Below are 27,574 nucleotides of genomic sequence, written 5' to 3'. Positions count from 1 at the left end.
TGCACATTTATAATCATGTTAGATTTATCGTACATAAATGTGTTTCCACAAGATTTAGTTTCCACTTTTAATATTTTAATTGTGTCTTCAAGGTTAATATATCTGCAAATGAAGAGCTTGATAGAGTAAAAGAAAAAATCCTGTTAAAAATTAAAAGTAGCCAAGATCTTGAGCAATGGCAACAAAACAACAGATCAGAACTTAGATCTGAAAGAGAAAAAGTGCATCTGCAAAATAAAACTTCTAGCTGATACAAATAATCAGCCTTTATTAAAACAGGTATTGAGAGAAAAATACACAGGCATTGTATTGATAACAAACAAGTGCCATTTCTTCGCATTGGTTAGTATTCTCTGCAGTAAAAAGCACAGTCCCGATAATACTTTGCAATGAAAATTCAGAATCCAAATTCCACACATACTCATCACTTATGGCAATGAAACATCGATACCTGTGTAAATTGGCTTAAAGATATAAAAGGAACAATCAGTGCAAATCATGCAAAGAAAAACCTGAAGCTCATCACTCCACATTTATGGTCAAATTCTTGGTATGGCTAGAATTAGGCCAGCAGTAGTGCCTGCATTATGTCCCACTTATGCAAGACAATATTGTAGACATTTCACTCCATCATGACAAATACTGACTCTAGCTCCATATGGAGTCATCTTCTCCAATCTCATTTTATGCTTTCCCTGTGTATAATTTTTAGATTTTTTATTTTTCAGTGCACATCTAATTTCTTCTTAAAAAAGTGTGGCTGACTTAACCCCTAAAACCCACTTTATACTTAATGGAGCTAATTCTATGTTTCCACACCCTTGCTACTAAAATACTACCAAATTAAACATTTATTTACCCTCTCCTTCCAAAAAATGTTCTATTCCACAGTTCATCATTAGCCAGAATCTTTCCCAAAAGTAAACAGACTTTCAAAATTCACCTGAACTTGAACGTTGTTAGTTTAGGACAATCTGAAGATCTCATCACATTCATAATGTAAGAAAAAACAAGTGTTCCCCTTCAAAACGTTCCAATATTCATCCTTGAAAAGCTCTACAATATCAAGTACAAATGCTGTGCAAGAAGAGCGGTATTTATCCTACAAATTCCAATGTTTTTATTTTCAATGATATGCCAGTTAGAATTAAGTTTCATACACAAGACTCTTTTGTATTGATCAATTTTAAATTGATGAAAAGCACAATGTTATAAAAAGGGAAAAATATTTTGAAACATTTCAAACAATAGCTTGCCATGACTTGTTCCTATCCCTAAAGCTTTTGTACTAGAAATAGTATTTCATTTAAAACATGGATATAAATTACCCTTAAATCAATACATATTTTGCACATTAAAGAACAACATGAGCAGCAAAGTGGCTTCCTGGGCATAGTCAAAGATGTTCAAAACAACAGCTTTCTGTGTAAACAATTTCTGAATCAGAGTTCAAAACAGAAGAGTCTTTTCTACAGCTATTGCTGTTTCCCTTAATTGCTCCGGAAAACTGACTATCAGTATCTTCACAGTCACTATTGGCATTCCAGGTCCTTCCTTCTGCATGTTATTGGCCTGTTTGTCTGGAGAAAAAAAGTAACTGTAAAAGAGAATTACAATTAGCAATATAATTAAATAAACATGCAAACTTCAGTATTATGAACTCTGTTCTGCCAAATAAAGATTAGGTGTATTATATAAACTAAGAAGTGTAGCGGGGGGCTGGATCTGAGTGGGATGCTGTTTGGAGGATCAGTGCAGACTCGATGGGCATAATGGCCTCTTTCTGCACTGTAAGGATTCTACGGTGGAAGAGTCCAGAACTAGGACTGCAGTTTAAGGATAAGAGATAAACCTTTTAGGACTGAGGTACGGAGAAATTTTTTCGCCCAGAGTGGTGAGCATGTGGAATTCACTATGACAGAAAGTGATTGAGGCCAAAACATGGTGTTTTCATGAAAGTATGTATAGCTGTTGTGGCTAAAGGAATACTGGGGAGGGAGGGATTTGGTTACTGAGCTCAATGATCAGCCATGATCATAATGAATGGTAGAACAATGGGTCTTAAGACCTACTACATCTTTGTAGTTATTAAATTTGAGAAGTATCCGGAACCCTCAAATAATAATTAGAGTCTAGAGTCATAGAGATGTACAACACAGAACAGATCCTTTGGTCCAACTCATCCATGCTGATGAAATATTCTAACCTAAACTAGTCCCATTTGCCAGCACTAGGCCCATATCCCTCCAAACCCTTCCTATTCATTTGCCCATCCAAATGCCTTTTAAATGCTGCAATTGTACCAGCCTCCACCACTTCCTCTGGCAGCTCATTCCATACACACAACATCCTCTGCATGAAAAAGTTGACCCTTAGGTCCTTTTTATATCTTTCCCCTCTAACCCTAAACCTATGCCCTCTAGTTCTGGATTCTCCCACCCCAGAGAAAAGGCCTTATCTATTTATCCTATCCATTTTGTAAACCTCTATAAGGTCACCTCTCAGCCTCCAATGCTCCAGGGAAAACAGCCCCAGCCTATTCAGCCTCTTCCTATAGCTCAAATCCTCCAACCCTGGCAACATCTTTGTCAACCTTTTCAAACCCTTTCAAGTTTCACAACATTCTTCTGATAGGAAGGAGACCAGAAATGCATGCAATATTCCAAATGTAGTCTGATCAATCTCAGAAGATATTTTCCCCCACCAGAATAATACCTCTTACTTGCTCAGGACTTTGAGATAAAGTTAAGTGTTGATGGATATTTTATTCTTAGATTGTTAAAATCTTTAATAGTTATCAATGATATTAAACTGGATTGTACTGGATTTGGCATTACATTGTTTAACAGATTTTTGGGCATAGTCATCCACTTACCTACTTAAATTGGTTAATCTGTGAATAAAATTGTAAAATAAATCTCAATTTTTTTTTCCCATGAAACTAATTCCATTCTTGTACACTCCTTAAGGGGGGAAATATATTCTGAAGAGAAATCCTGAACCCTTAAAATATCTGGGACATTTATTGTATAGCTAAGGCTTATTAAACTAAACAGGTTCTCTGTAGAAAGGTAGCATTCTTGGGCAATTTCTTCCCTTTAGAATGGTTATGATAATACTACAGATCTTAGACTACACCATTGTGAGGGTTGACTACCGTGAACTCAGTGGACAGTTACGGACGAACTACTCCTGATGTAAATTTCTTCCAAGAAAGAGTTAAAAACTACAACTTCATTCTGTGGGGCTTTAGGGAAAGAGAATAACTTTTATATTTTTTTGAAAATCTGTCCTTATGTAAACAAAATAACATTTTGTCCATCCCCCACTGTGCTGAGGGTATTACCAGTCAGAGTAGAGATAGTTTCTTTCGGAAAATCAGAATACAGTCTTTGCCAGATATATATACACACACACACAATTACAATATTTAAAAGACAGATACATGAATAAGGAAGGTTTAGAGGGATATGGATCAAAGGTGGGCAAATGGGACTCGTTTAATATACAGAGTCAGAGGATTACACATGGAAGTAGACCCTTCAGTCCAACTCATCCATGCTGACCAGGTTTCCCAAAATTAAACGAGTCCCATTTGCCCACTTTTGATCCATATCCCTCTAAACCTTTCCTATTCATGTACCTGTTCAAATGTCTTTTAAATATTGTAATTGTGCTCACCTCTACCAATTCATTTGGCATTCCATATATACACCACGATGGAAAAAGTTACCCCTCAAGACCCTTTTAAAATTTTTCCCCTCTCACCTTAAAACTATGCCTTCAAGTTTTGAACTCTACTACTCTGGGGGGAAGACTTTTGCTATTCACCCTATCTATGTCTCTAATGATTTTAAAAGTCTCTATAAGGTCAACCCTCAACCTCCTACACTTTGGCGAAAAAGTTCCTGCCTATCCAGTCTCTCCTTATAACTCAAACCCTTCAGTTTGAATAACATCATGGTAAATATTTTCTGCAGCCTTTCCAATGGAATTTGGTGTATCAGCTTGATTTCCTTGAGGACATTAATGTAAAAATCCATCTGGTTCACACCAGTCAGATTTCTGATGCTATCCACAAATAAATTACCATCCAAGGCATCACACACAATCAATAAATTGAGATACAGTAAATCATTCATTACAGAAAAACATGACAGCTAATTTGTACCACAAAGGCCCCACAAGCAGAATGTATCAATTCTTGGTGGAATTAAGATATATTGACCTGATATAGGAAAACTCTTCCCTCTGCCATTCTCAGCCCCATCAAAAGCAATGTTTACAGCTCAGTGGTTAGGATGTAGGTAGATAATTTGGCAAGTGCTCATTTAACATCACATTCAAACATTTCATTTTTAACAGGCCACTCCTTCAATGCTGCACTTCCCCCAACTTGCAATCCAGGTTAGATACTTAAGGCCATCATTGAACTCAAACTAAAAACTCCAGTGTGTATTTTCTAGTTCTTCTACTACAAAATACTGAACGGCCTTGGTGCCTTTTGAATAAATGGAAAATAGTGGTTCAACTCAACAAAGAATTGCCCCAGCAATATTGTATTTCCTTAACTGATTTTACAATGCAATATAAATTGCATCAGTTGGTATCATTGTATGTATATCTTCCTTTCACAAATATTCAAGTGCAATGGGCCTGTTTTCAGTAGCAGTAGAACAGTTCGGCAAATTTAAACAAGTTTATGTTCATGACTGTAGATCCACAAAGACAGCCAGTAATTACAACGTTAAAAATCACACATCAGGTTTTAATTTTGTCCACCTCAGTCCAACACCAGCACTTCCTCATTATGTAAGTACACCGACAGGCGTTTGCGGAGACAGCGCACAAAAAAATCCCAAGCGATGTGCTCACATGACAACGGTAAAAGGAGAATTCTGCTTCTTACTCCCTGCGGATTGAGGCGCCTTTCACTACCCCTTACTCAAGCCAAGTCCAATTTCTTCTGCGTCTCAACCAGTTTCGATTGCAGCCGCCTCTTCCTCCAATCCAGGAACCTCCTCCGCAGGATATTTGCCTGCCAGCCGATAATGACCCCCGAAGTGAAGGACAAAACAACGGCGAGTTGCAAAGTCCTCTCGGATACTTCAGCCATGTTCACCCGAGCGTATGTCAGTGAGGCGACGGAGGAGAAGCGCATGCGCTACCCGGGCCACGTTCCAAATCAGCTGAGAGCCGGAACAATAAAAAAAAGTTACACTCAGCCCCAGCAACAAATGGCAATCTGAATGTTTAGAAACAAAAAAACCCTGCAGATGCTGGAATCCGAGGTAGACAAGCAGGAGGCTGGAAGAACACAGTAAGCCAGGCAGCATCAGGAGATGGGGAAGTCAAACCTTTCGGGTCTAATCCTTCCTCAGGACTCGGGGTGGGTGGAAGGGGAGCAGCAGGTAAGGGGGCGGGGGGTAAGAGAAGGTGATCACAGGTAGAGGTTAGGGCCTGGTTTGTCGATGGGAGGAATGAATCCAGTTGGTAGCTGGAAGGAAGGGTCGGTCAGAGGAATGGAATGGAAGGGGGGAGGGGGCTGGAAAAGTGCTTGGGGATGGGAAGGGAGGTTATTTGAAGTTGGAGAACTTAATGTTGAATCTTCTAGTTTGTAGGCTGTCCAAGCGGTAGATGAGGTGTTGTTCCTCCAATTGGCTGTTTGATTCACTATGGCAGTGGAGGAGGCTGAGGAAGGGCCTGCGCCCGAAACGTCGAATCTCATGTTCCCTGGATGCTGCCTGACCTGCTGTGCTGTTCCAGCAATAAAGTTTCAACTTTGATCTCCAGCATCTGCAGACCTCACTTTCTCCTCGAGGAGGCTGAGGATACTCATGTTGGAGAGGGAATGCAAAGGAGAATTGAAATGGGCAGTGACTGGGAGGTCAGGTTGGCCCCTTTGGACCCAGCTGAGATGCTCCGTGAATTGTGCCCTTAATTTAGTTTTGGTTTCATGAATATAGAGAAGACCACATTGGGACCACCGGATATAGTAAACTAGGTTGGAGGAGAGGCAAGTGAGCCTCTGCCTTACCTGGAAAGACCATTTGGGGCCCTGGATGGAGTTGAGGGGAATGGTTTCTAGCAGGTTTTGCATTTTTTATGGTTACAGGGCAAGGTACCAGCGGTTTGGGGGGTGGGACGGAGAGTTGGTGGAGTGATTGATGTGAACCAAGGATTGGCAAAGGGAATGGTCCTTGCGGAAGGCAACAAGGGGTGGGGAGAGGAAGATATTCTTGGTGGTGGGTCTATTTGGAGTTGGCTAAAGTGTTTAAGGATGATATTTTGGGTGTGGAGTCAGGTGGGGTGGTAGGTGAAGAAAAGGGGGGGGGGGGACTCTGTCTTTGTTGCACTTGGGAGGAGATTTAGAGCAGTGGACCAGGGAATGGAGGATGTGCTGTGGAGGGTGTCTGAATGACAGAAGGGAGAAAGCCACATTGTTCAAAATATGATTTGGAGATGCCGGTGTTGGACTGGGGTGTACAAAGTTAAAAATCACACAACACCAGGTTATAGTCCAACAGGTTTAATTGGAAGCACGCTAGCTTTCGGAGCGACGATGAAGGAGCTTCCAATTAAACCTGTTGGACTATAACCTGGTGTTGTGTGATTTTTAACTTTATTCAAAATAGGTGGACATCCGGGATGCTTGGAGTGGAATGTCTCCTTTTCTGAGCAGCTGCGATGGTGGCAGAGGAATTGGGAAAATGGGACAGAGTTCTTGTAAGATACTAGGTGGGAGGAGGTTAGTTATGGGAGTCTGTGTGTTTATAGTAAATGTCCATCTGTAGACTGTCGCCGGAGGTGGAAACTAAGACCTCAAGAAAAGGGAGGGGGGAAGGTGTCTGAAATAGACCACCTGAATTTAAGGGTGGGATGGAAGTTCTGGGCGAAGTCGATGAACTGCTCCAGTTCAACCTGGGTGCAAGATGCAGTACCAATGAAGTCATTGATGTAATGGTGGAAAATTTGGGGCAGAGTGCCTGTCTAGGTCTGAAGAGGGAATGTTCGATGTGGCCAACAAAGAGGCAGCCAAAACCCTCCCCCAACCCTCTCCTTTATCTGCAGTTCCCTTTACACCCACCCCCACTCCTGAAGGAGGGTTACATCTGAAACGTTGATTTCTCCACCTCCTGATGCTGCCTGGCTTGCTGTGTTCTTCCAGCCTCCTGCTTGTCCAACTGAATGTAGTAAACTCATGCTTATTCAACTTTTATCAAGTTTGGGTCCCCCCTTGGTTGTTTCTTTTGTTTGGGCGGGATTTGTCCTCAACAATGTATGCGCGATGGTTTCAAGAATCATTTCAGTGCTTCTATTTAGAAAAGGCATCTGGGTGCCTTTGATTCATATGGACAAGATCAGCTGAACGGCTCCCTTTTGTGCTGTATCACTTCTATCATTCAAAGCAGGAGGTCCATCTGTAATCAGGCGGAGGAGGAGACTTACTGGGCTGGGGAAATGGGGAAAAGCTCTGAGCCCCACATATTATTACACAAAACACCAATTACTTCACTGAACTCTTGACTGTTTAGACTCCCAATCACCAATTCTCTTAATTGCACTTCTAGTCTTGGCTCACTAGATTTCAGGATAGGCAAACTTTAAGTGGGACAATTCAACAGTTGGGGAGAGGAACGTCAATTCTACTTGCAAGCCAATACTCCAAGAGACCACCTATCAATCAATCAATACACTCATTGGCTTTCCCTTGAATTGATATTCTTATGAATCATAGAATCCCTACAATGTTGAAACAGGCCCTTTGGCCCAACAAGTCCACACTAACCTTCTGTAGAGTAACCCACCCAGACCCATTCCCTACCCTAGTACTCTACATTTACCCCTGACTAATGCACCTAACCTACACATTCTTGAACACTGTGGGCAATTTAGCATAGCCAATTCACCTAGCCTGTACATCTTTGGATTGTGGGAGGAAACCCATGCAGACATGGGGGTAAATGTGCAAACTCCACAGGGACAGTAGCCCAAGGCTGGAATCGAACCCAGGTCCCTGGTGCTGTGAGGCAGCAGTGCTCGCCACTGTGCCACCCCGAGAGTGTTCAGAAGTGTGCATGGCTCCAAGCTTCCCATGTTCTGTCTGACCAAATTACAATTAAACAGATAGTTTGTGCATAGTCAATAGCTCCTTAGATGAAATATAAAGATTAAAACGAAGGTGATAAAATGTGCTTGTGATGTCAGGTGTTGAATGTTCAGAGGGTAAGTGAAAAGCAAATTAGCGAAGCAGAGACAAACTATAAGAGATTAGCAGCTAAGTGAAATCCAAAAATCTTCTACAGGGAAATGAATGATAAAAGGAGGAATGGGTTTGGTAGATGCTGTTTAAAGAGCATTTGAATTTCTATAATGTATCTTGTAAATGGTCCACACTGCTGCTGTTGATAAAAGGAGGAAATGTTGAAGTGATGTCTGAAATGCATTGTCTGAGCATCTGGTAGAGACAGGTTTACTTGAGGTATTAATAAGGGCATTGGATTAGTCAGAAAGGAAAGGTTTGCATGAATACAGGGAGAAGACTGGGCTCGTTCCATATGAATTGCACCTTCAGGGAGCTAGCGCAGACACACAGTCTGAATGGTAACAATACAGAAGGCAGCCATTCTATAATTCTCAAATCCACTAGCCAGAATCCCTTTATATTCTGCAAAGTGGAATCAGGCTATGCACTCAATGCCATTTTCAACAGACATTACCTTTCTCACTATACCCTTTGTACCTAATTTGGACTTAGGTTCTTTGTGAAAACTCTGAACTGGGAATCATAGCCAGAGCTAAATTGTATTTGGAGTTCACACATTGAAACCAGCCAGCAGATTACTATCTTTTGGATGAGACACTAAACTTTGGCCTAGTGTGTCCTATCATTCAGGCAGAAATGTCCTGGGAAACTTAAATAAGGGGAGAGAATTCTCACAAATGTCTTAGGAAATATTTAGCCCTGAAACAACCTCACTAAAACAGTTTATAGAGTCACAGAGTTTTTAAAGCATGGAATGAGGCCCGTTGATTCATCATCTGCCCCAAGCAAGTCCAGTTGGGGCAAAGCCCTGAGTTAACAAGATCTTATCCCAGATTTTTGATCCTGGGATGACAGTCAAGGTTTCTGTAATCTCCTGCTGTTGGAAATCTTGAGAGTTACGAAATTCAAGGATGCCCACAAATGTAACTTCTATTTTCAAATAAACCTGTTTGAATGTGTTATGAGACCCCCCCCCCCAAAAAAAAAACGCTTGACCATCACCACCTGAGGTAGGACTTGAACCTGGATTTTCAGGACCCAAAATAAGGGCAAAACTGCAACTTGCTCACAAATGTTATATTGCTATACTTGAACCCTCATGCAATCTCACTTTGATTTTTGCTCTGGAACTCCTTAATATCAGCAAGCTATCCTTTGCCATTTTCAGTTGCATCACTTGTTACGTTTCTCGATTAAATTTCATCTGCCACGTGCTTGTTAATTGTCCCAAGCTATCTGTTCCTCTGAGTCTGTGACTGTCTTGATCAACATTTACAATTACTGGCTCGAACACGAATAGGCCACTCAGCCTTTTAAGTCTGCCCCACCATTCAATAAGACCCTGTCCGTCTGATTTTAACCTCAGCTCTATGTTACTGCATGTTTACATTTTCCATTGGGTGGCACAGTGGTTAGCACTGCTGCCTCACAGCGCCAGAGACCTGGGTTCAAATCCCACCTCGGGCAATTGTCTGTGTGGAGTATCTGCGTGGGTTTTCTCCAGGTGCTCTGGTTTCCTCCCACAGTCTAAAGATGTGCAGGTTAGGTGAATTGGCCATGCTAAATTTTCCCGTAGTGTTGGGTGAAGGGTAAATGTAGGGGAATGGACCTGGGTGGGTTGCTGTTCAGAGGGTCGGTGTGGACTTGTTGGGCCGAAGGGCCTGTTTCCACACTGTAAGTAATCTAATCCCTTGGTAATTAGCTGGTTATTATCTCATTGCTGTTTTGGGAGATTGCTGTGTTCAAATTGAATTTGCTTTTCTGATGTTTAAAACAATGGTTACAATTTAATGGCATTTCATTGGTTGCAAAATACTGAGGTCAGTAAATACAGGATCCAAATATAAGAGGTTATTTCCTTGACAATTACAGGAGGAGGTCAGGCACTGTGCTGGTCTGCTCTGCTCTAAATTCATTTGCAACACATTACCTTCCATTCTTCATTTTCAAATAATTATACCAGCACTTCCTGTTTAACCATTTATAATGTAGCATCCTTCCTTCTCCCTTCAGCTTTGTACAACTCTGAAACCCACCAGAGGAAGCAATTTTTCAATATTTACCCAGAATAAAGTTCTCAAATTTCACTTGTCCAATTAATGGTTGCACCTCTCAGTATGTCATGTCATGTTAACTGAAGTTCAAATTTCAAGACATTTAGGTTTCAATGTTGCTACTGTGGTTTGACACAAATGTCTCTTGATTAAACTTAAATTAATAGTTATGGCTTATATTTTAACGTGGGGCAGTGTTTGTAGAGGGATAAGACAGTGTTATTTTCTGGGTCTGTAAATTGTGAAGGAGCAAAAATGGCCTTTAATAGAGTGATATGTGGCAGTTTAAAGAGAGTTTAAGGGTTACTGCAGATTATATCTGTCATAAATGCTGTAGGCTGCGAATCTTATCAGATCAAATGGATCAGTTGGAGAGACAGTTATAAGCAATGAAGAATTTGCAATAGCAACAGCATTTGATGGATGGCAGTTATAGGAAGGGGGGAAAGTCTCAGATACAGTCACATAGATGGGTTAACTCCAGGAAAGGTAAGAGAGGTAAGCAGCTGGTGCAGGAGTCTTCTGTGGCTATATCCATTTCAAACAGGTATGCTGTTTGGAAAATGTAGGGGGTGATGGATTCTCAGGGGAACGTGGCACGAACAGCCAAGTTTCTGGTATTGAGACTGGCTCTAATGCAATGAGGGTACACCGGGTTCCAAGAGATCAATTGTGTTAGGGGACTCTCTAGTCCGAGGTACAGGCAGACGTTTCTGTGGCCAGCAGTGAAAAAGCAGAATGCTGTGTTGCTTCCCTGGTGCCAGGATCAAGGATGTCTCAGAGAGGGTGCAGAATGTTCTCACAGGGGAGAAGGGCCAGCAAGAGGTCATTGTCCACATTGGAACCAATGACATAGGAACGGAAAAGGTTGAGATTCTGAAGGGAGATTACAGAGAGTTAGGCAGAAATTTAAAAAGGAGGTCCTCAAGAGTAGTAATATCTGGAATACTCCAAGTGCTACGAGCTAGTGAGGGCATGAATAGGAGGATAGAGCAGATGAATGTATGGCTGAGGAGCTGGTGTATGGGTGAAGGATTCACATTTTTGGATCACTGGAATCTCTTTTGGGGTAGAAGTGACCTGTACAAGAAGGACGGATTGCATCTAAATTGGAAGGGAACTAATATACTGGCAGGGAAATTTGCTCGAGCTGCTTGGGAGGTGGGGGGGTGGGATCCAGGGAGATAGTGAGGAAAGAGATCAATCTGAGACTGGTACAGTTGAGAACAGAAATAAGTCAAACAGTCAGGGCAGGCAGGGACAAGGTGGGACTAATAAATTAAACTGTATTTATTTCAATGCAAGGGGCCTAACAGGGAAGGCAGATGAACTCAGGGCATGGTTTGGAACATGGGACTGGAGTATCATAGCAATTACAGAAACATGGCTCAGGAATTGGCAGGACTGGCAGCTTAATGTTCCAGGATACAAATGCTACAGGAAGGATTGAAAGGGAAGCAAGAGAGGAGGGGGAGTGGCATTTTTGATAAGGGATAACATTACAGATGTGCTGAGAGGAAATACATCCAGGGAAGTTATTTGGGTGGAACTGAGAAACAAGAAAGGGATGATAACTTTATTGGGATTGTATTATAGACCACCTAATAGTCAGAGGAAAATTGAGAAACAAATTTGTAAGGAGATCTCAGCTATCTGTAAGGATAATACGGTGGTTATGGTAGGGGGTTTTAATTTTCCAAACATAAACTGGGATTGCCATAATGTGAAGGGTTTAGATGGAGAGGAATTTGTTAAGTGTGTACAAGACAATTTTCTGATTCAATATGTGGATGTACCTATTAGAGAAGGTGCAAAATTTGACCTACTCTTGGGAAATAAGGCAGGGCAGGTGACTGAGGTGTCAGTGGGGGAGCACTTTGGGGCCAGCGACCATAATTCTATTAGATTTAAAATAATGTCGGAAAAGGATAGACCAGACTTAAAAGTTGAAGTTCTAAATTGGAGAAAGGCCAATTTTGACAGGATTAGGCAAGAACTTTCCAAAACTGATTGGGGGCAGATGTTCACAGGTAAAGGGATGGTTGGAAAATGGAAAGCCTTCAGAACTGAGATAACAAGAATCCAGAGAAAGTATATTCCTGTTAGGGTGAAAGGAAAGGCTGGTAGGTATAGGGAATGCTGGATGACTAAAGAAATTGAGGGTTTGGTTAAGGAAAAAGACGAAAACATATGTCAGGTATAGACAGGATAGATCGAGTGAATCCTTAGAAGAGTATAAAGGAAGTAGGAGTATACTTAAGAGGGAAATGAGGAGGGCAGAAAGGGGACATGAGATAGCTTTGGCAAATAAAATTAAGGAGAATCCAAAGAGTTTTTCCAAATACATAAAGGACAAAAGGATAAGTAGGGAGAGAATAGGGCCTCTCAAAGATTAGCAAGGCGGCCTTTGTGTGGAGCCGCAGAAAATGGGGGAGATATTAAATGAGTATTTTGCATCAGTATTTACTGTGGAAAAGGATATGGAAGATATAGACTGTAGGGAAATAGATGGTGACATCTTGCAAAATGTCCAGATTATGGAGGAGGAAGTACTGGATGTCTTGAAACAGATAAAGGTGGATAAATCCCCAGGACCTGATCAGGTGTACCCGAGAACTCTGTGGGAAGCTAGCGAAGTGATTGCTGGGCCTCTTCCTGAGATATTTGTGTCATCGGTAGTCACAGGTGAGGTGCTGGAAGACAGGAGGTTGACTAATGTGGTGCCACTGTTTAAGAAGGGTGGTAAGGACAAGCCAGGGAACTATAGACCAGTGAGCCTGACGTGGTGAGTAAGTTGTTGGAGGGAATCCTGAGGGACAGGATGTACATGTATTTGGAAAGGCAAGGACTGATTAGGGATAGTCAACATGGCTTTGTGTGTGGGGAAATCATGTCTCACAAACTTGATTGAGTTTTTTGAGGAAGTAACAAAGAGGATTGATGAGGGCAGAGCAGTAGATGTGATCTATGGACTTCAGTAAGGCGTTTGACAAGGTTCCCCATGGGAGACTGATTAGTAAGGTTAGATCTCACAGAATACAGGGAGAACTAGCCATTTGGATACAGAACTGGCTCAAAGGTAGAAGACAGAGGGTGGTGGTGGAGGGTTGTTTTTCAGACTGGAGGCCTGTGACCAGTGGAGTGCCACAAGGATCAGTGCTGGGTCCTCTACTTTTTGTCATTTACATAAATGCTTAAGAGACACGGTTAGTAAGTTTGCAGATGACACCGAAATTGGAGGTGTAGTGGACAGCGAATAGGGTTACCTCAGATTACAACAGGATCCTGACCAGATGGGCCAATGAGCTGAGATATGACAGATGGAGTTTAATTCAGATAAATGCGAGGTGCTGCATTTTGATAAAGCAAATCTTAGCAGGACTTATACACGAAATGGTAAGGTCCTAGGGAGTGTTGCTGAACGAAGAGACCTTGGAGTGCAGGTTCATAGCTCCTTGAAAGTGGAGTCGCAAGTAGATAGGATAGTGAAGAGGACGTTTGATTTGCTTTCCTTTATTGGTCAGAGTATTGAGTACAGGAGTTGTGAGGTCATGTTGCGGCTCTACAGGACGTTGGTTAGGCCACTGTTGGAATATTGCATGCAATTCTGGTCTTCTTCCTATCAGAAAGACTTGTGAAACTTGAAAGGGTTCAGAAAAGATTTACAAGGGTGTTGCCAGGGTTGGAGGATTTGAACTATAGGGAGAGGCTGAACAGGCTGGGGCTGCTTTCCCTGGAGCGTCGGAGGCTGAGGGGTGACCTTATAGAGGTTTACAAAATTTTGAGGGGCATGGATACAGTAAATAGGCAAAGTCTTTTCCTGGGGTTGGGGAGTCCAGAACTGGAGGGCATGGTTTAGGGTGAGAGGGGAAAGATATAAAAGAGACCTATGGGGCAATGTTTTCACACAGAGGGTGGTACGTATATGGAATGAGCTGCCAGAGGAAGTGGTGGAGGCTGGTACAATTGCAACATTTAAGAGGCATTTGGATGGGTATATGAATAGGAAGGGTTTGGAGGGATATGGGCTGGGTGCTGGCAGGTGGGACCAGATTGGGGTGGGATATCTGGTCGGCATGGACAGGTTGGACTGAAGAGTCTGTTTCCATGCTGTGCATCTCTATGACTCTGTAAATGCCAATTCTGAAAACCATGATGTGTGGATGCCAGTGTTGGACTGGCAAAGTTAAAAATCACAGAACACCAGGTTATCCTCCAACATGTTTATTTGGAAGTAGTGAGTACTAGATTGCCAAAAAGAACAACCGAACCATTGGCCTAATCAGCCATTGCATATTTGACACCCGATTTGAAATGGATTTGTTCACTGTCTGTCAATCACCTTTTGTAGATGGATATAGATGTAGATGAATGTTACTATCTTCATTAGCTTATAATTCTAAACTCCATCAGTGGCAAAACTGTAAAAAGGCTTCATGACTTATGGTTGGTGGAAAATCATCACATGATGGTGCAGATGTTGCGACACATTTATTTTCAAGGAAGTGGGGCAACATGTTGAAACTACCTAGTATGTGAAATTTTCAACAAACATGGGAGACAAATTAGATATATCTGGTTGGCAAGGGTTTTTCGGCAAAGATTTGATTTTTCTAAGTACAATCAATCACTCCCATTTAAACAACTTGCTGCAATCACTCTGAATGCTCGCACAAAAAACAGCAAAACCATATTTCTTGTAGGATTCAATGCAGACTAATTTCTGATGAAGGATCACCATGGCCTGAAAAGTTAAAAAAAAAATTTATGCTGCAGATTCTGGTCTGAGCTGCTGAGTATTTCCAGCATTTTCTGTTTTTATTTCTGGGCTTGGCATTTGCCCCCTTTCTTCCTTTTTTGTGATATCAGGAATTTTGACATTATAAATAAATTGACAGCAAGAACATTTAGTTGTAGTCAAATAGAAACATTTATTATAAATGGCTATGTAAACAAGGTAATAGTTAACAGGTTGACAGATTATACTTCCCTGTTTTGGCTATGGACAAGAGAGAGTACAAAATAGTAAGGCATTCCAACATTTTGACCCAGTGACAGAATGGTGATGTAGCTCAGAATATTGAAAGACTTGGAATGGAATTTGCATTTGGTGGTGATCCCATATATTTGTTATCTTAATACCCTCAATGGTGTTATGGGTTTGGAAGGTGCTGTCTAAGGAGTATTGGTGGAGTGCAATTTGTAGAAAGGACACATGACTGCGCTTGTGCTTGGGCTGCAAAATCATGCATGTGGTGCCAATCAACTGGTCTGCTTTGTCCTTGATGGTGTTAAACTTCTTGAGTGTGGTCGGCTTTGTTATATGAGTATTTGAGAACTCTGGATTTGTACTGAATGGAATTTGAAAGGATAAGAGGGAATCTCATTGAATACTCAGAGGCCCAGATAGTGCGGATGTGGAAAAGATGTTACCACAAGAAGAGGAGAGCACATCCTCAAATTGAAGGGTCAACCCTTTTGAAGTGAGATGAGGAGGATATTTTTTCAGCCAGGGGATGTTGAATCTGTGGAACTCATTGCCACAGAAGGCTCTGGAGGCCAAGATATTGAGTGCATTTAAGACAGAATTGGATAGGTTCTTGATTAGTAAGGTTCTGACCACCACATTATGGGAAGGATGTGACTGGACTTGAGAAGATGCAGAGGAGATTTCCCAGGATGCTGCCTGGACTGGGAGACCTGTGCCATGAGGCAAGACTAGACAGGCTGTGTTGTTTTCCTTGGAACAGCAAATTTTGAGAGGGAACCCAATGAAGTGGATTTGATTAAGTGCGGCAGAGATGGGCTGAATTGGAAAGCATATTTTCCATTAGTAGAGGGGTCAAGGAGCTGTATTCCTGATGAAGGGCTTTTGCCCGAAACGTCGATTTTCCTGCTCCTCGGATGCTGCCTGAACTGTTGTGCTCTTCCAGCACCACTAATCCAGAATCTGGTTTCCAGCATCTGCAGCCACTGTTTTTACCTAGGAATAGATTTAAATAAGCGATAGAAGGCTTAAGGGAGAGCTGAGGAAATTCCTCTCACTCAGGATGTTGTTGGAGTCTGGAATTCACTGATCAAAGGTTAAGGCAGAAACATTTAAGCAGTTGCCCCCAAATACTATATAGTGTTGCGAGTGGTCGAGAAATGAAAAACTCCCTTTGGCGCTGTCATTTTCTGTTTATATCCCATATCATCAGCCATCTCCTTTAATTCAATTCTACCCTTCCCGTGACTATATTACTGCGTACCCAATTCATGAGCTCTGGCGCAACCTCACTATCCAATATCAGGGAATTATTATCAGTAAACAAAGATTCCAACTTAACCCAATTCATTCGCATCCCTGCCTCCGTTCTATAGAAACATAGCTAGACCGGCTGGTTAAAATACCCCGGCTCAGTGTACCGGTTAACAGTCACGGCGTTGTCTAATGTAAAATAGACAGTCGGAGATAGGTCGGCACAGACTCGATGCGCACGAAGGGTCTCTTCCGTGCTGTTAGACTCTGTGACTCTCCAGATCCAGGAATTGTAAAGTGAAGTGGCTGCTCCCGGGTGATCTTTTTGGTATCTTCTAAGACAACATCTGCATAAGAATGTCAGTGAAAGAGGGAGAACGATAAATAATCAGCATTTTAAAAGTAAAGAGAATGATAACATTTCTGAACCCAAACAAAAATATGTAAAACTGATCCATCGCATGGACTTCAAAATAAGATCTTAATCGCAAATTGCTTAAAGTACCTTTGCTCATCCTGCAAGATTATTTTAGCAGACTCCCACACCCGGGAAATTCTACTTTGGTTTCTGCCGTGCTGGATCCACAAGTGGTTGGAGACAAGGTTTGAGTGAAACCTCAAGTAGGATTTGGTCACAAATAGGTGTAAATAAAAATACAGACGCCAATGACCAACAGCGAGCGGGTCTCCGGCCAGTGCCTGTCGTACAGTGTATTAGCGCGCCAGCCAACAATGATCCCGAGAATGAAGACCAGGAACTTGTTCCGAAGCCCGTCCTCACCCAAGTCTCTCCTTTCCCATTCCATATGGATAGAAAATGCCGGAGGCAGCAGCCGGGAACAGATGAGGATCAATGTGTGAGGTTCCTTTAGCTTTCCTATATATCTTATTCCAAAACGAGGGCTGTCATCTCAGCTGGCACACATTGCTGCAGGTTTGATCACCTGATATTTTCAACACATCATGTTTGCAAATTGCATACCTGGGGATTACCTTTGTTGTTTGTTTTGGATGCAGCAGTTGCTTTTTTTTTGCATAGGGTAAGTGCTAGGTATTGCACTTTGGTAAAACTAACAAGAGCAGGACTTAAAACAATGAAAAGGAGGGCCCTTGGTAGAGTTGTAGAGCAGAGAGATCTAGGGGTTCAGATCATAATTCTTCGAAGTTTGTGTCACATGTAGGTAGAATGGTTAAGAAGGCCTTTAACACTCCTTAGTTAAAAATCACACAACACCTGGTTATAGTCCAACAGGTTTAACTGGAAACACTAGCTTTCAGAGTGCTGCTCCTTCATCAGGTGGTTGTCTCCGGATGCACTCCTGCCTTCATTGTTCAGTCCTTTGAGTATAGGAGTCGGGAAGTCATGATGAGATTTTACAGGAAGTTGTTGAGGCCTCTTCTGGAGTACAGTAGGTGAAGCAGGCATGGGTGCAGGCACCTAAGGACAGCACCAACTCCATGCCACACATCATACTGGCTTGCTAATATATCATGTAACATCCAACTGAACGCAATAAAAATCAAAGTATTGTGGGTGCTGCAAATCGGAATTGAAACAGGAAAGTGGTGGAGAAACTCAGCAGGTTTGGCAGCCTCTGTGGATAGAGAAATAAAACCTGATGTTTCCAGACTAACTGGACCTAAGTAATTAACTCTGTTGCTCTCTGCACAGGTCCTGTGCAAGCATCCTGAGGTTTTCAAAAGCTTTTTCAGAAGCTATACTTTCCTGAACAATATTGGGAATACTTTCACCAGGTGAATGACAGCAGCAAGAAAACAGCTCACTACCCAGTTCTCAAGGACACTTTTGGATAGGTATCAATGCTGTTTTTGCGGGGAAGCTTACCAAGCACATTCAAGAAAAGGACGACAGACAGGATCTATGATTCCATATGTCTATCAGAAACAGCCATCCAGCCCCTCAATCCACTTGGAAATAATACTTAATCACTGCATTTGTACTAATATCAAGAAAGAATCCCGTCCACACACAGACTTACTTTTACAACTGAGCAAGCCCCAAGGGGCTGAATTGCCTACTCCTGCTCTGTTTTAACCTATGACTGTACAATTAATTTCCTGATCATCTCCCAGGTAACAGGAGATACTGAGAGGTGTAGACATGAGGGAGCCTGGAGTGAATGTCCACAGATCCCCAAAGACTGCAGGTTGGTAAGGTATATCAAGAAAATATGGATTCCTTCCCTTTATTAGCTGGGGTATAGCATATTGGAACATTGTAGTCAGCAACTACTTGTGGATCTAACACAGGAAAAATCAAAAAAGAATTTCCCAGGTCTTTGACTCTGCTAAAATAATCTTGCAGGATGAGAAACGGTACTTTAAGCCATTTACGATTAAAGTCCTCTTTTGAAGGGACATGCAAAACAATGGATAATTTTGACAATTTTAGAGTTGTATTAGTGTTGCAAAACTAAAACCATGCACTCAACCTGGCAAGTAGGGAATATTCCATCACACTTCTGACTTCTGTCTTGTAGATGTTGAAGATGCTTTGGGGAATTGGGAAAGTGTAAAGATGTGGACACAGTTCTTAATTGATACTTTGCATTAGAATTAGGGGAGTCAGGAGGTGACTATGTACAGCTGTCTTCCTAGCCTTTGACCTGCTCTTGCACCACTGTATTTATATGGCTAGTCCAGTTCAGTTTCTAGTGAATGGTAATGCCGATGATGTTGATAGTGGGGGATTCCATTATATTAACGCCATTTAATGTCAATGGTTACATTATCTCTGACTGAAGATGGTCATTGCCTGGCATTTATGGCATAAATGTTACTTGAAGCTGGATACTGTCCAGATCTTGCTGCATTTGGATATGAACTGCTTCAGTATCTGAGGAATTTCGAATGGTTCTGAACATTGTGAAATCATCAGTGAACATCCCTCCCCACATCTGCTCTCATGATGGAAGCACAGGCATTGATGAAGCAACTATATATGGTTAGGCCACCCTGAGAAAATCCTCCAAAAGGGTCCTGGAGCTGAGGTGACTTACCCCCATAACTACAACACCTTCCTATGTGCCAGTTATGACACCAATCAGCAGAGAGATTTTCCCGTGATTCCCATTGACTCAATTTATGTTAGGACTTCTTCATGCTATGCTCAGTCAAATGCTACTTGATGCCCAAGGCAATCACTCTCACCTCCCCTCTAGAATTTAGCTCTTTTGTCCATGTTTGAAACAAGACTTTAATGAGGTCAGGAGCTGAGTGGCCCTGGTGGGACCCAAACTGGGCATCACTGAGCAGGTTATTGCTGAGCAGGTGCTGCTTTATAGTACTATTGATGACACCTTCCATCACTTTATTGATGATTGAGAGTGGACCGTTTGGGCAGGATTTTTGTTCAGGTTGGATTTCCTGCTTTTTCCCAGGAATACCTGGTAAATTTTCTACAACGTTGGGTGCCAGCATTGTGACTGTACTGGAACCAGCTTGGCTAGTGGTGCGGCAATTTCTGGAGCACAAGTCTTCAGTACTATTGCATGAAACATAGAACATTACAGCGCAGTACAGGCCCTTCAGCCCTCAAAGTTGCACCGACCTGTGAAACCAATCTAAAGCCCACCAAACCTACACTCCTCCATTATCATCCATATGTTTATCCAATGAGTATTTAAATGCCCATAATGTTGGCGAGTCCACTACTGTTGCAGCCAGGGCATTCCATGCCCTTACTAATCTCTGAGTAAAGAACTATCTCTGACATCTGTCCTACATCTACCACCCTTCAATTTAAAGCTATGTCCCCTCATGCTAACCATCACCATCCAAGGAAAAAGGCTCTTACTGACCTCCCTAACTAACCCTCTGATCATCTTGTCTGTCTCTATTAAGCCACCTCTTAACCTTCTTCTCTGTAATAATAACAGCCTCAAGCCCCTCAGCCTTTCCTCAAAAGACCTCCCCTCCATACCAGGCAACATCCTGGTAAATGTCCTCTGAACCCTTTCCAATGCTTCCACATTCTTCCAATAATGCGAAAACCAGAACTGTATGTAATACTCCAAATGCGGCCGCACCAGTGTTTTGACAGCTACAATGTGACCTCATGGCTCCGAAACCCAATCCCTCTAGCAATAAAAGCCAAAACACCATACGCCTTCTTAACAATGCTATCAACCTGGGTGGCAACTTTCATGGATCTGTGCGCATGGACACCGAGATCTCTCTGCTCATTCGCACTACCAAGAATCTTACCATTTGCCCAGTACTCTATATTCCTATTACTCCTTCCAAAGTGAATCACCTCACACGTTTCTGCATTAAACTCCATTTCCCACCTCTCAGCCCAGCCCTGCAGTTTATCTATGTCCCTCTATAACCTGTGACATTCTTTCGCACTTCCACAACTTCACTGACTTTCGTGTCATCCGCAAATTTATTAACCCATCTTTCTACACCCTTATCCAAGTCACTTATAAAAATGACAAACAGCAGTGGCCCCAAAACAGATCTTTACAGTACGGCACTAGTAACTGAAATCCAGGATGAACATTTCCATCAACTGTCACCCTCTGTCTTCTTACAGCTAGCCAATTTCTGATCCAAACTATTAAGTCACCCTCAATTCCATGACTCCGTTTTTTCTGCAATAGCCTACTGTGGGAAACCTTATTAAATGCCTTACTGAAATCCATACATACCACATCAACTCATCCACTTGTTTGGTCACCTTCTCAAAGAACTCAATAAGGTTTGTGAGGCACGACCTATCCTTTACAAATTTGTGTTGACTATCCCTAATTAAATTATTCTTTTCTCGATAATAATAAATCCTATCTCTTATAATCCATTACAAACTTTTGCCCATAACAGAAGTAAGGCTCACTGGTCTATAATTACCAGGGTTGTCTCTACTCCCCTTCTTGAACAAGAGAACATTTGCTATCCTCCAGTCTTCTGGCACTATTCCTGTAGATAATGATAACATAAAGATCAAAGCCAAAGGTTCTGCAAACTCCTCCCTAGCTTCCCAGAGAATCCTAGGATAAATTCCATCTGGCCCAGGGGATTTACCTATTTTCACACTTTCCAGAATTGCTAACACCTCCTCCTTATAAACCTCAATCCCGTCTAGTCTAATAGCCTGTATCTCCATATTCTTTTTGACAACATTGTCCTTTTCCTGTGTGAATACTGATGAAAAATATCCATTTAGCACCTCTCCTATCTCTTAAGACTCCATGCGCAACTTCCCACTACATTACGTAAAGTTATCAGACCCGTACGCTTTGCAGTATCCAGTTCCTCCGGCTACTTCTTGGAATCACAAGGAGTGAATTGAATTGGCTTACATCAAGTACCTTCAGGGGGACTTTGATGCAGGCTGAGATGGCCAAGATTTCCTGCATGAAATTTCTGGGCATAACAATTGTTTCCTTACTTGCTCAGGAGTCTTGTAAGCAATTTCACATGTGATAAATACATCGTTAAAAATCACACAATACCAGGTGATAATTGAACAGGTTTATTTGTAAGCACTAGCTTTCGGAGTGCTGCTCCTTCATCAAGTAGTTGTGGAGTATAAGATCATAAGACACAGAATTTATAGCTAAGGTTTACTGTGTCTTACAATCTTTTAACTCCATAATGACCTTATTATATATACTGAGCAGTAATCTACATTTGATATATTAGAAACACATGTAAATTAATGAATGGATCTGTTAGCTCAACCTAATTTAGGCATGTTCAATAGTGAGTCTCACTGCCTCCTCGGGGAGCACTTTTTATGACAGCTGGTCTGGAGAACTTGAGGTTTCCTGGCACAATTCGCAATCCTGGTCCAAGGTGAAATCCTCTGCATAGGGCAAACTTCCTGATATTTATACTATTCTGAATCTAAGATCACATGCCGTATCATTAATCTGCGGTACTTTCAGTACTTGCCCAGACATTCCATGATACAGGAAAACACCTTCAGGTGGCTTCGTGTGATGGTCAAGCAGGACAGTTTTCACAAGTAAAAACATCATGTGATCATCCCTCAGTCAAAACAAGCTGCTTTTTCATTCGGTCTATTTCCCACATACTTTCCCACTTTATTTCAATCGTTAGTTGTCATGTCCAATTAACTCTTAACAATTGACCCTTAATGATCTGGTTTTAAGATATAATTTGTAATCCTACCACTATAGCAGACTTTCTTTACTCAAGCTCTGCCATTTCTTCAGACATCTATGCCTGAATCAGTCCTCTCGCATGCTTTGGATACTGGGTAGAGGTAGTTCCTTTGCTCGCAATGTTTTTCGTTCACTATAAGAAACATGGTCTCAACTTACACTACTTACACTCTAAACAGTTATTTACTTTCATACTTTGCAAACCATCTGAGCCAATTAGCCATTCACATGATTACTTTTAATTGGCATTCAGTATCTTGGGGTTGTTAGCTGCAAATCTATGATATTTCTGAGATGATTCTCGACCATCCAGAATATCGCATATGTTTATACCTGCTCAGTTTTGCATTTCAAGGCAAATGTGCAAGCCAAGGTTACAAGGTTTCACTTAGATTCTGAATCTTAGTATATTATTTTATAATAGGCGTACAGTATCTGGAAACTTATAAGTACCTGAGTTAAAGCTGTAGAATTTGCAAGCATGGTTTTAGTACTTGTAAACATAATTCTAAGGAATCTTTTTCTCAACTACAAATTTCCTTACCTCGTTAGAGTTTCTGTAGTGAACTCTGCATTATCATATCTTAACAGTTTAAATACACAATGTTTAAATGTCCAAAACAAGTGATTATCTCTTCTCCACCAGTCCCTTAAATGATTCTGTCAGATAGTCTGAATAATTCACATTATGGACTATTGATATCCTTGAGGTAAGATTTTTATCATTAGACAAAAGTAAAATGGTTCTAATACACACTAAAATACTCAGTTCACATGTTAAAGATGTTGATGACATCATCTCTCTTATGGTCCAATACAATAATTCATAAACATGCCTGAAAGTAACCATGTGTCCATCTACAGTATATGGACTGCAGAGGTTCAAAAAGGCAGCTGCCTTCTCAAGGGCATCTAGGGATGGGCGATCAATGTTTCAGCGGTTCTGAAGGATCACTGGACTCTTGATTTGATTTGATTTATTGTTGTCACATGTACCTAAGTAGAGTGAAGAGCTTTCTTTATGCACAGTACAGACAGGTCATAATGTACAATGGCAAATAGATCATAGGAGTGTTTAGACAGAGCGAGGCATACAAGGGTACGGCTGCACAGGAGGAGTACAAAAGCAAAATTAACATTAGATTTAAAATTAGAGAGGTCCATTTAGCAGTCTAATAACAGCAGGGAAGAAGCAGTTCTTGAACTGGTTGGTACTTGTGTTTAAGCATCTGTATCCCCGCCTGATGGAAGGGGTTGGAAGAGAGTATAACTGGAATGGGAGGGGTTTTTTGATGATGTTAGCTGCCTTTCCACAGCAACCAGAAGTATAAAAAGGGTCACTGCACGGGAGGTTGGCTTCTGTGATGGTCTGGCCTGTGTACACATCTCTGTAGTTTCTTATGGTCCTGGGCAGAGCAGTTACCATACCAAGCTGTGATGCACTCATTTAGGTATATTCTGTTTTCTAGGTGTATCTGTAAAGGTTGGTGGGGATCCTTATGCACATGCTGAATTTTCTAAACCTCCTGAGGAAGAAGAGGCATTGCTGTGCCTTCTTGGCTCAAAACATTAACTCTACTTTTCTCTCCACGGATGCTGCCAGACCTGATGAATTTCTCCAGCAATTGGTGTTGTTGTTTGTTTCAAATCTCCAGCATCCACAGTTCTTTGTTTAATTTTCTCATGTTCTCTTTCACAAAAATGTTCATTTTGCAACTTTTGAAATCGATAGAAGTATTTGAGTTGTTTCTTTTAGTATAAAGTCCCAATCATAACCTTCAGCAAACCCTCATACCCTCCCAGTCTGATTTAAAGTCCTCAAATTATTGGCATCAAATAACTCTAAAGTCATTTGTTATTTTATCCTGAGATCAATTTTGTTTACTATACATTTTGATACAAAGTAAGTCATAGTACATGACACAGAAAACTACAATTTGCCATTTTGATTATTGAGATCATGCAATTAATCAATTCTCTAGCTCATCTTATCACCTTTATCCATCTTGCGGATAAATGTCACTGTGTATTGCATTCCTCCCTAGCACACTTTTTAAAAAATCTTTCATTTGGATATCACCAACATTTGTAGTTCACCTCTAGCTGCCCTTAAACAGAATTCTGCTAGGCCATAGCAGAAAGGTTTAACCACATTGCTGTGGGTTTGGAGTCACAAGTAAACTCATTCTGACTAGGTAAGAATGGGAGATTGTGTTCCCTAAAAAAAATTGTGAACAGAGGGATTTTTTACAACAATCATTTATAGTTGTCCTGTCACTATGAATGACTTTAGGTTAAAATTCTGATTTATTAATTGGGTTTAAAACCCTTGGCTGCTGTGGTGGAAAGTGAACCAAGTCTCCACAGCATAAAGCAGGGCCTATGGATTATTAATCCAGAAAGATAACTGTCCCAATTTCATTGTTAAGACAAAGCAACCCAATTCAAATTTGAAATCCAATTTCTATGACTCACTTTAATTTCAATTCCTCCAATCGATACTGACAGTATAATTATATACTGAGTTGATTTAACTACATCATTATTCTCATTAAAAGTATTCTCACTCTCCTGAGGCAATTGGCCATTTCACATTGGGCATTTGTAAAGTAACTGAGCATCTGATCTTCACCTTCATGTAGTTCCTTTGTTGTTCCAAATTCAATGCATTACATTTACACATGCACATAGCTATCTCAATATGCTATCTGACATGTCCTCAGATGCAAGGCTTTCTAATTATTTTTATCAAAGGATCAGGGGATGATTGGAATTGAAATTCACCATTCTAATAACTTGGTCTCAATGCTTTGGGTCATATCCAAGAATCATTGTTTTTGGAACTGATAAAATAGCTGATAATTTGCAGATTCTGGTGGTCAAGAAGGGAAATTGATCTGCATTTAATGAAAATATTTTTGACAGAAAGAGGCCTGCTTTGTTCTCTCCGTGTCAAGGAAAAAAGAAAACATTCCTGATTGGTGCTGTCATTTTCCTGTTTCAATCCTAAATCGTCAATCACTTCCTTTCAACCAATTCTATCTGCCCGCATGACAGTATATTTCAATTTACCCTCTTCATGAACCTTGCAGTAAGTTATCTCCAATATCAGGGAATTGTTATCACTAAACAAAGAGTCCAACCGAACCCAAGTTATTCACGCATTTTCATCCAACATACATACATTTCACTTGAACTGCTAGTTAACAGTCCTTGAATCGTGTATAAAATGGAAAAGTCTAATTCTGTAAGATGCTCCCGGATGCATCTTTTGGTATCTTCAAAGTCAAACTCTGCTTAAGAATGACTGTAAAAGGAGAACGATGAATAATCAACGGTTTAAATGTAAAGAGAATAGCAAAATGTATGAACTTATTCAATGAAATGTCTAAATTATGCATTGTATGCACTCATTCATCTGGAAGAGAACCTTAATCACAAATTGCTTACAGTACCTTTTCTCATCATGCAAAATTATTTTAGAAGACTGCATGGTCTGGGAAATTCTACTTTCGTTCCTTCCGTGCTAGAAGGGCTTTTGCCCGAAACGTCGATTTTGCTGAAGCTCCTCGATGCTGCCTGAATTGCTGTGCTCTTCCAGCACCATTGATCCTAGGTCCACAAGTGTTTGGCGAGAAGGGCTGGTTTGCAGAATTCGGAAGGATTTGGTCAGATTAAAGCATGAAAATGAACACAAAAGCGCAGATCGAAATGATTAAAGCGAAATTTATCCACGGCCAGTGCCGGATCCTCCAATGGAGGATGTTGAGCAACCAGCCGACAACGACCCCGAGCACGAAGATCAGGACCTTGACGCTCTCGCTCTCCGTGCCTCCCATTTCCCGTTCTGTGTGGACTGAGCATCGCCGGGAACGGCAGCAGCTGAGGGGAAAGTGAAAGCTCAGCCTCAGGAAGTAGACGCCCAGATTTGGAAACCGCATCTGCGGAATGTCTTTATTATTGTTTTGCTTTGAAAAGGCTGGCAGCTGGTTTGCAGAAGTTCTGAGAAAGGAGGAGCTCCCACTGGAAGGCTAAGACAGGAAACCCCGAGTGGAGAAAACTCAAGGTGGATGAGGCAGAGGTGGGCGGTCCCTGTCCTGTCAGAAAGACATTGACAGCCCATGGACAGGCCTGAATACCAAAGGTGAAACGAGAGTGATTACCCTCCACACCAAAGCAGTATTCGTTTTGACCAGGGAGCCCCAATAAAATTGAAGTCAATGGGAATTTAGGGGAAAACTCTGGTAGTTGGAGTCATACCGAGTAAAAGTAATCCTGTTTGTTGGAAGCAAATCATTTCAATTCCAGAAAATTATTGCAGGACCTCCTCATTATCCTGACCTAGACTCAGTCTGCTTCACCTTCCCTCCATCATAAGGTCAGATTGGGAATGTCCACTGAGTGGACACAGAGTGTAATGTGAGGAAAAAGCTTTCTTCACAATGAGCGGTAATAATATGCAATTCGCTGCCTATATACTAGTTTAAACAGAGACCATCAATGATTTTGCAAAGAATTTGGATGAAGTGAAAGAAATAAATTGAAGTGCCATGGGAATACATTGGAAGAATGGATCTGACTGAATTGTTCTGGAGAGAGCTGACGTTGATTTAATGGGCTGAATAATCTCCTTCCATGTTGTATTACAGAGTTTTTGCCTTCAGCTTAAACTAGGCTTCTCATAGCTTTTGTTCCATGTGAAAACATGTCTTTTAGAGCCAATCTGCTACTTGAACTTTACGTATTTGCCCATCCTGAGACAAACTGAGAGACTACACCAAATGCAGCCGGCTCAGTATATTGGGCATTTTGTACAAGGCCACTCTGAACTCAGAACCATATTTCTTAACATTAGCTGAAT

At 41.4% G+C, this 27,574-nt stretch overlaps 1 protein-coding gene across 8 annotated transcripts; it reads right to left on the bottom strand.

Moving 5' to 3' along the window:
- Positions 1-251: 251 nt before the first annotated feature.
- lnc.lemp (lncRNA encoded micropeptide) lies at positions 252-26,437 on the bottom strand. 8 transcript variants are annotated; one of them, XM_087983810.1, is made up of 4 exons: positions 26,169-26,437; positions 16,729-16,908; positions 4,946-5,189; positions 252-1,597 (listed from the first exon to the last, which is right to left on the bottom strand). In XM_087983810.1, exon 3 carries the CDS (start codon positions 5,159-5,161, stop codon positions 4,946-4,948), a length of 216 nt encoding a protein of 71 aa, XP_087839936.1. In that variant the 5' UTR covers positions 5,162-5,189; positions 16,729-16,908; positions 26,169-26,437; the 3' UTR covers positions 252-1,597. The 8 variants fall into 8 exon arrangements, 3 of the variants coding, with proteins under 3 accessions (XP_087839936.1, XP_087839927.1, XP_043543444.2); XR_015754650.1 differs by lacking the exons at positions 252-1,597; positions 4,946-5,189 and adding an exon at positions 14,592-16,303; XM_087983801.1 differs by lacking the exons at positions 16,729-16,908; positions 26,169-26,437 and having other exon boundaries at positions 252-1,580; positions 4,910-5,160.
- Positions 26,438-27,574: the final 1,137 nt, after the last annotated feature.

This window comes from Chiloscyllium plagiosum, unplaced genomic scaffold (genome assembly GCF_037043375.1).
Source record: "Chiloscyllium plagiosum isolate Xiang-an unplaced genomic scaffold, Cpla_swu_hap1 HiC_scaffold_3, whole genome shotgun sequence".
Lineage (NCBI taxonomy): Eukaryota > Metazoa > Chordata > Chondrichthyes > Orectolobiformes > Hemiscylliidae > Chiloscyllium > Chiloscyllium plagiosum.
This window is presented reverse-complemented; position numbering and strand designations above follow the sequence as displayed.

Coding starts and splice junctions, on each gene's coding strand:
- lnc.lemp (XM_087983810.1), bottom strand. CDS start 5,161: ATGCGCTTCTCCTCCGTCGCCTCACTGACATACGCTCGGGTGAACATG.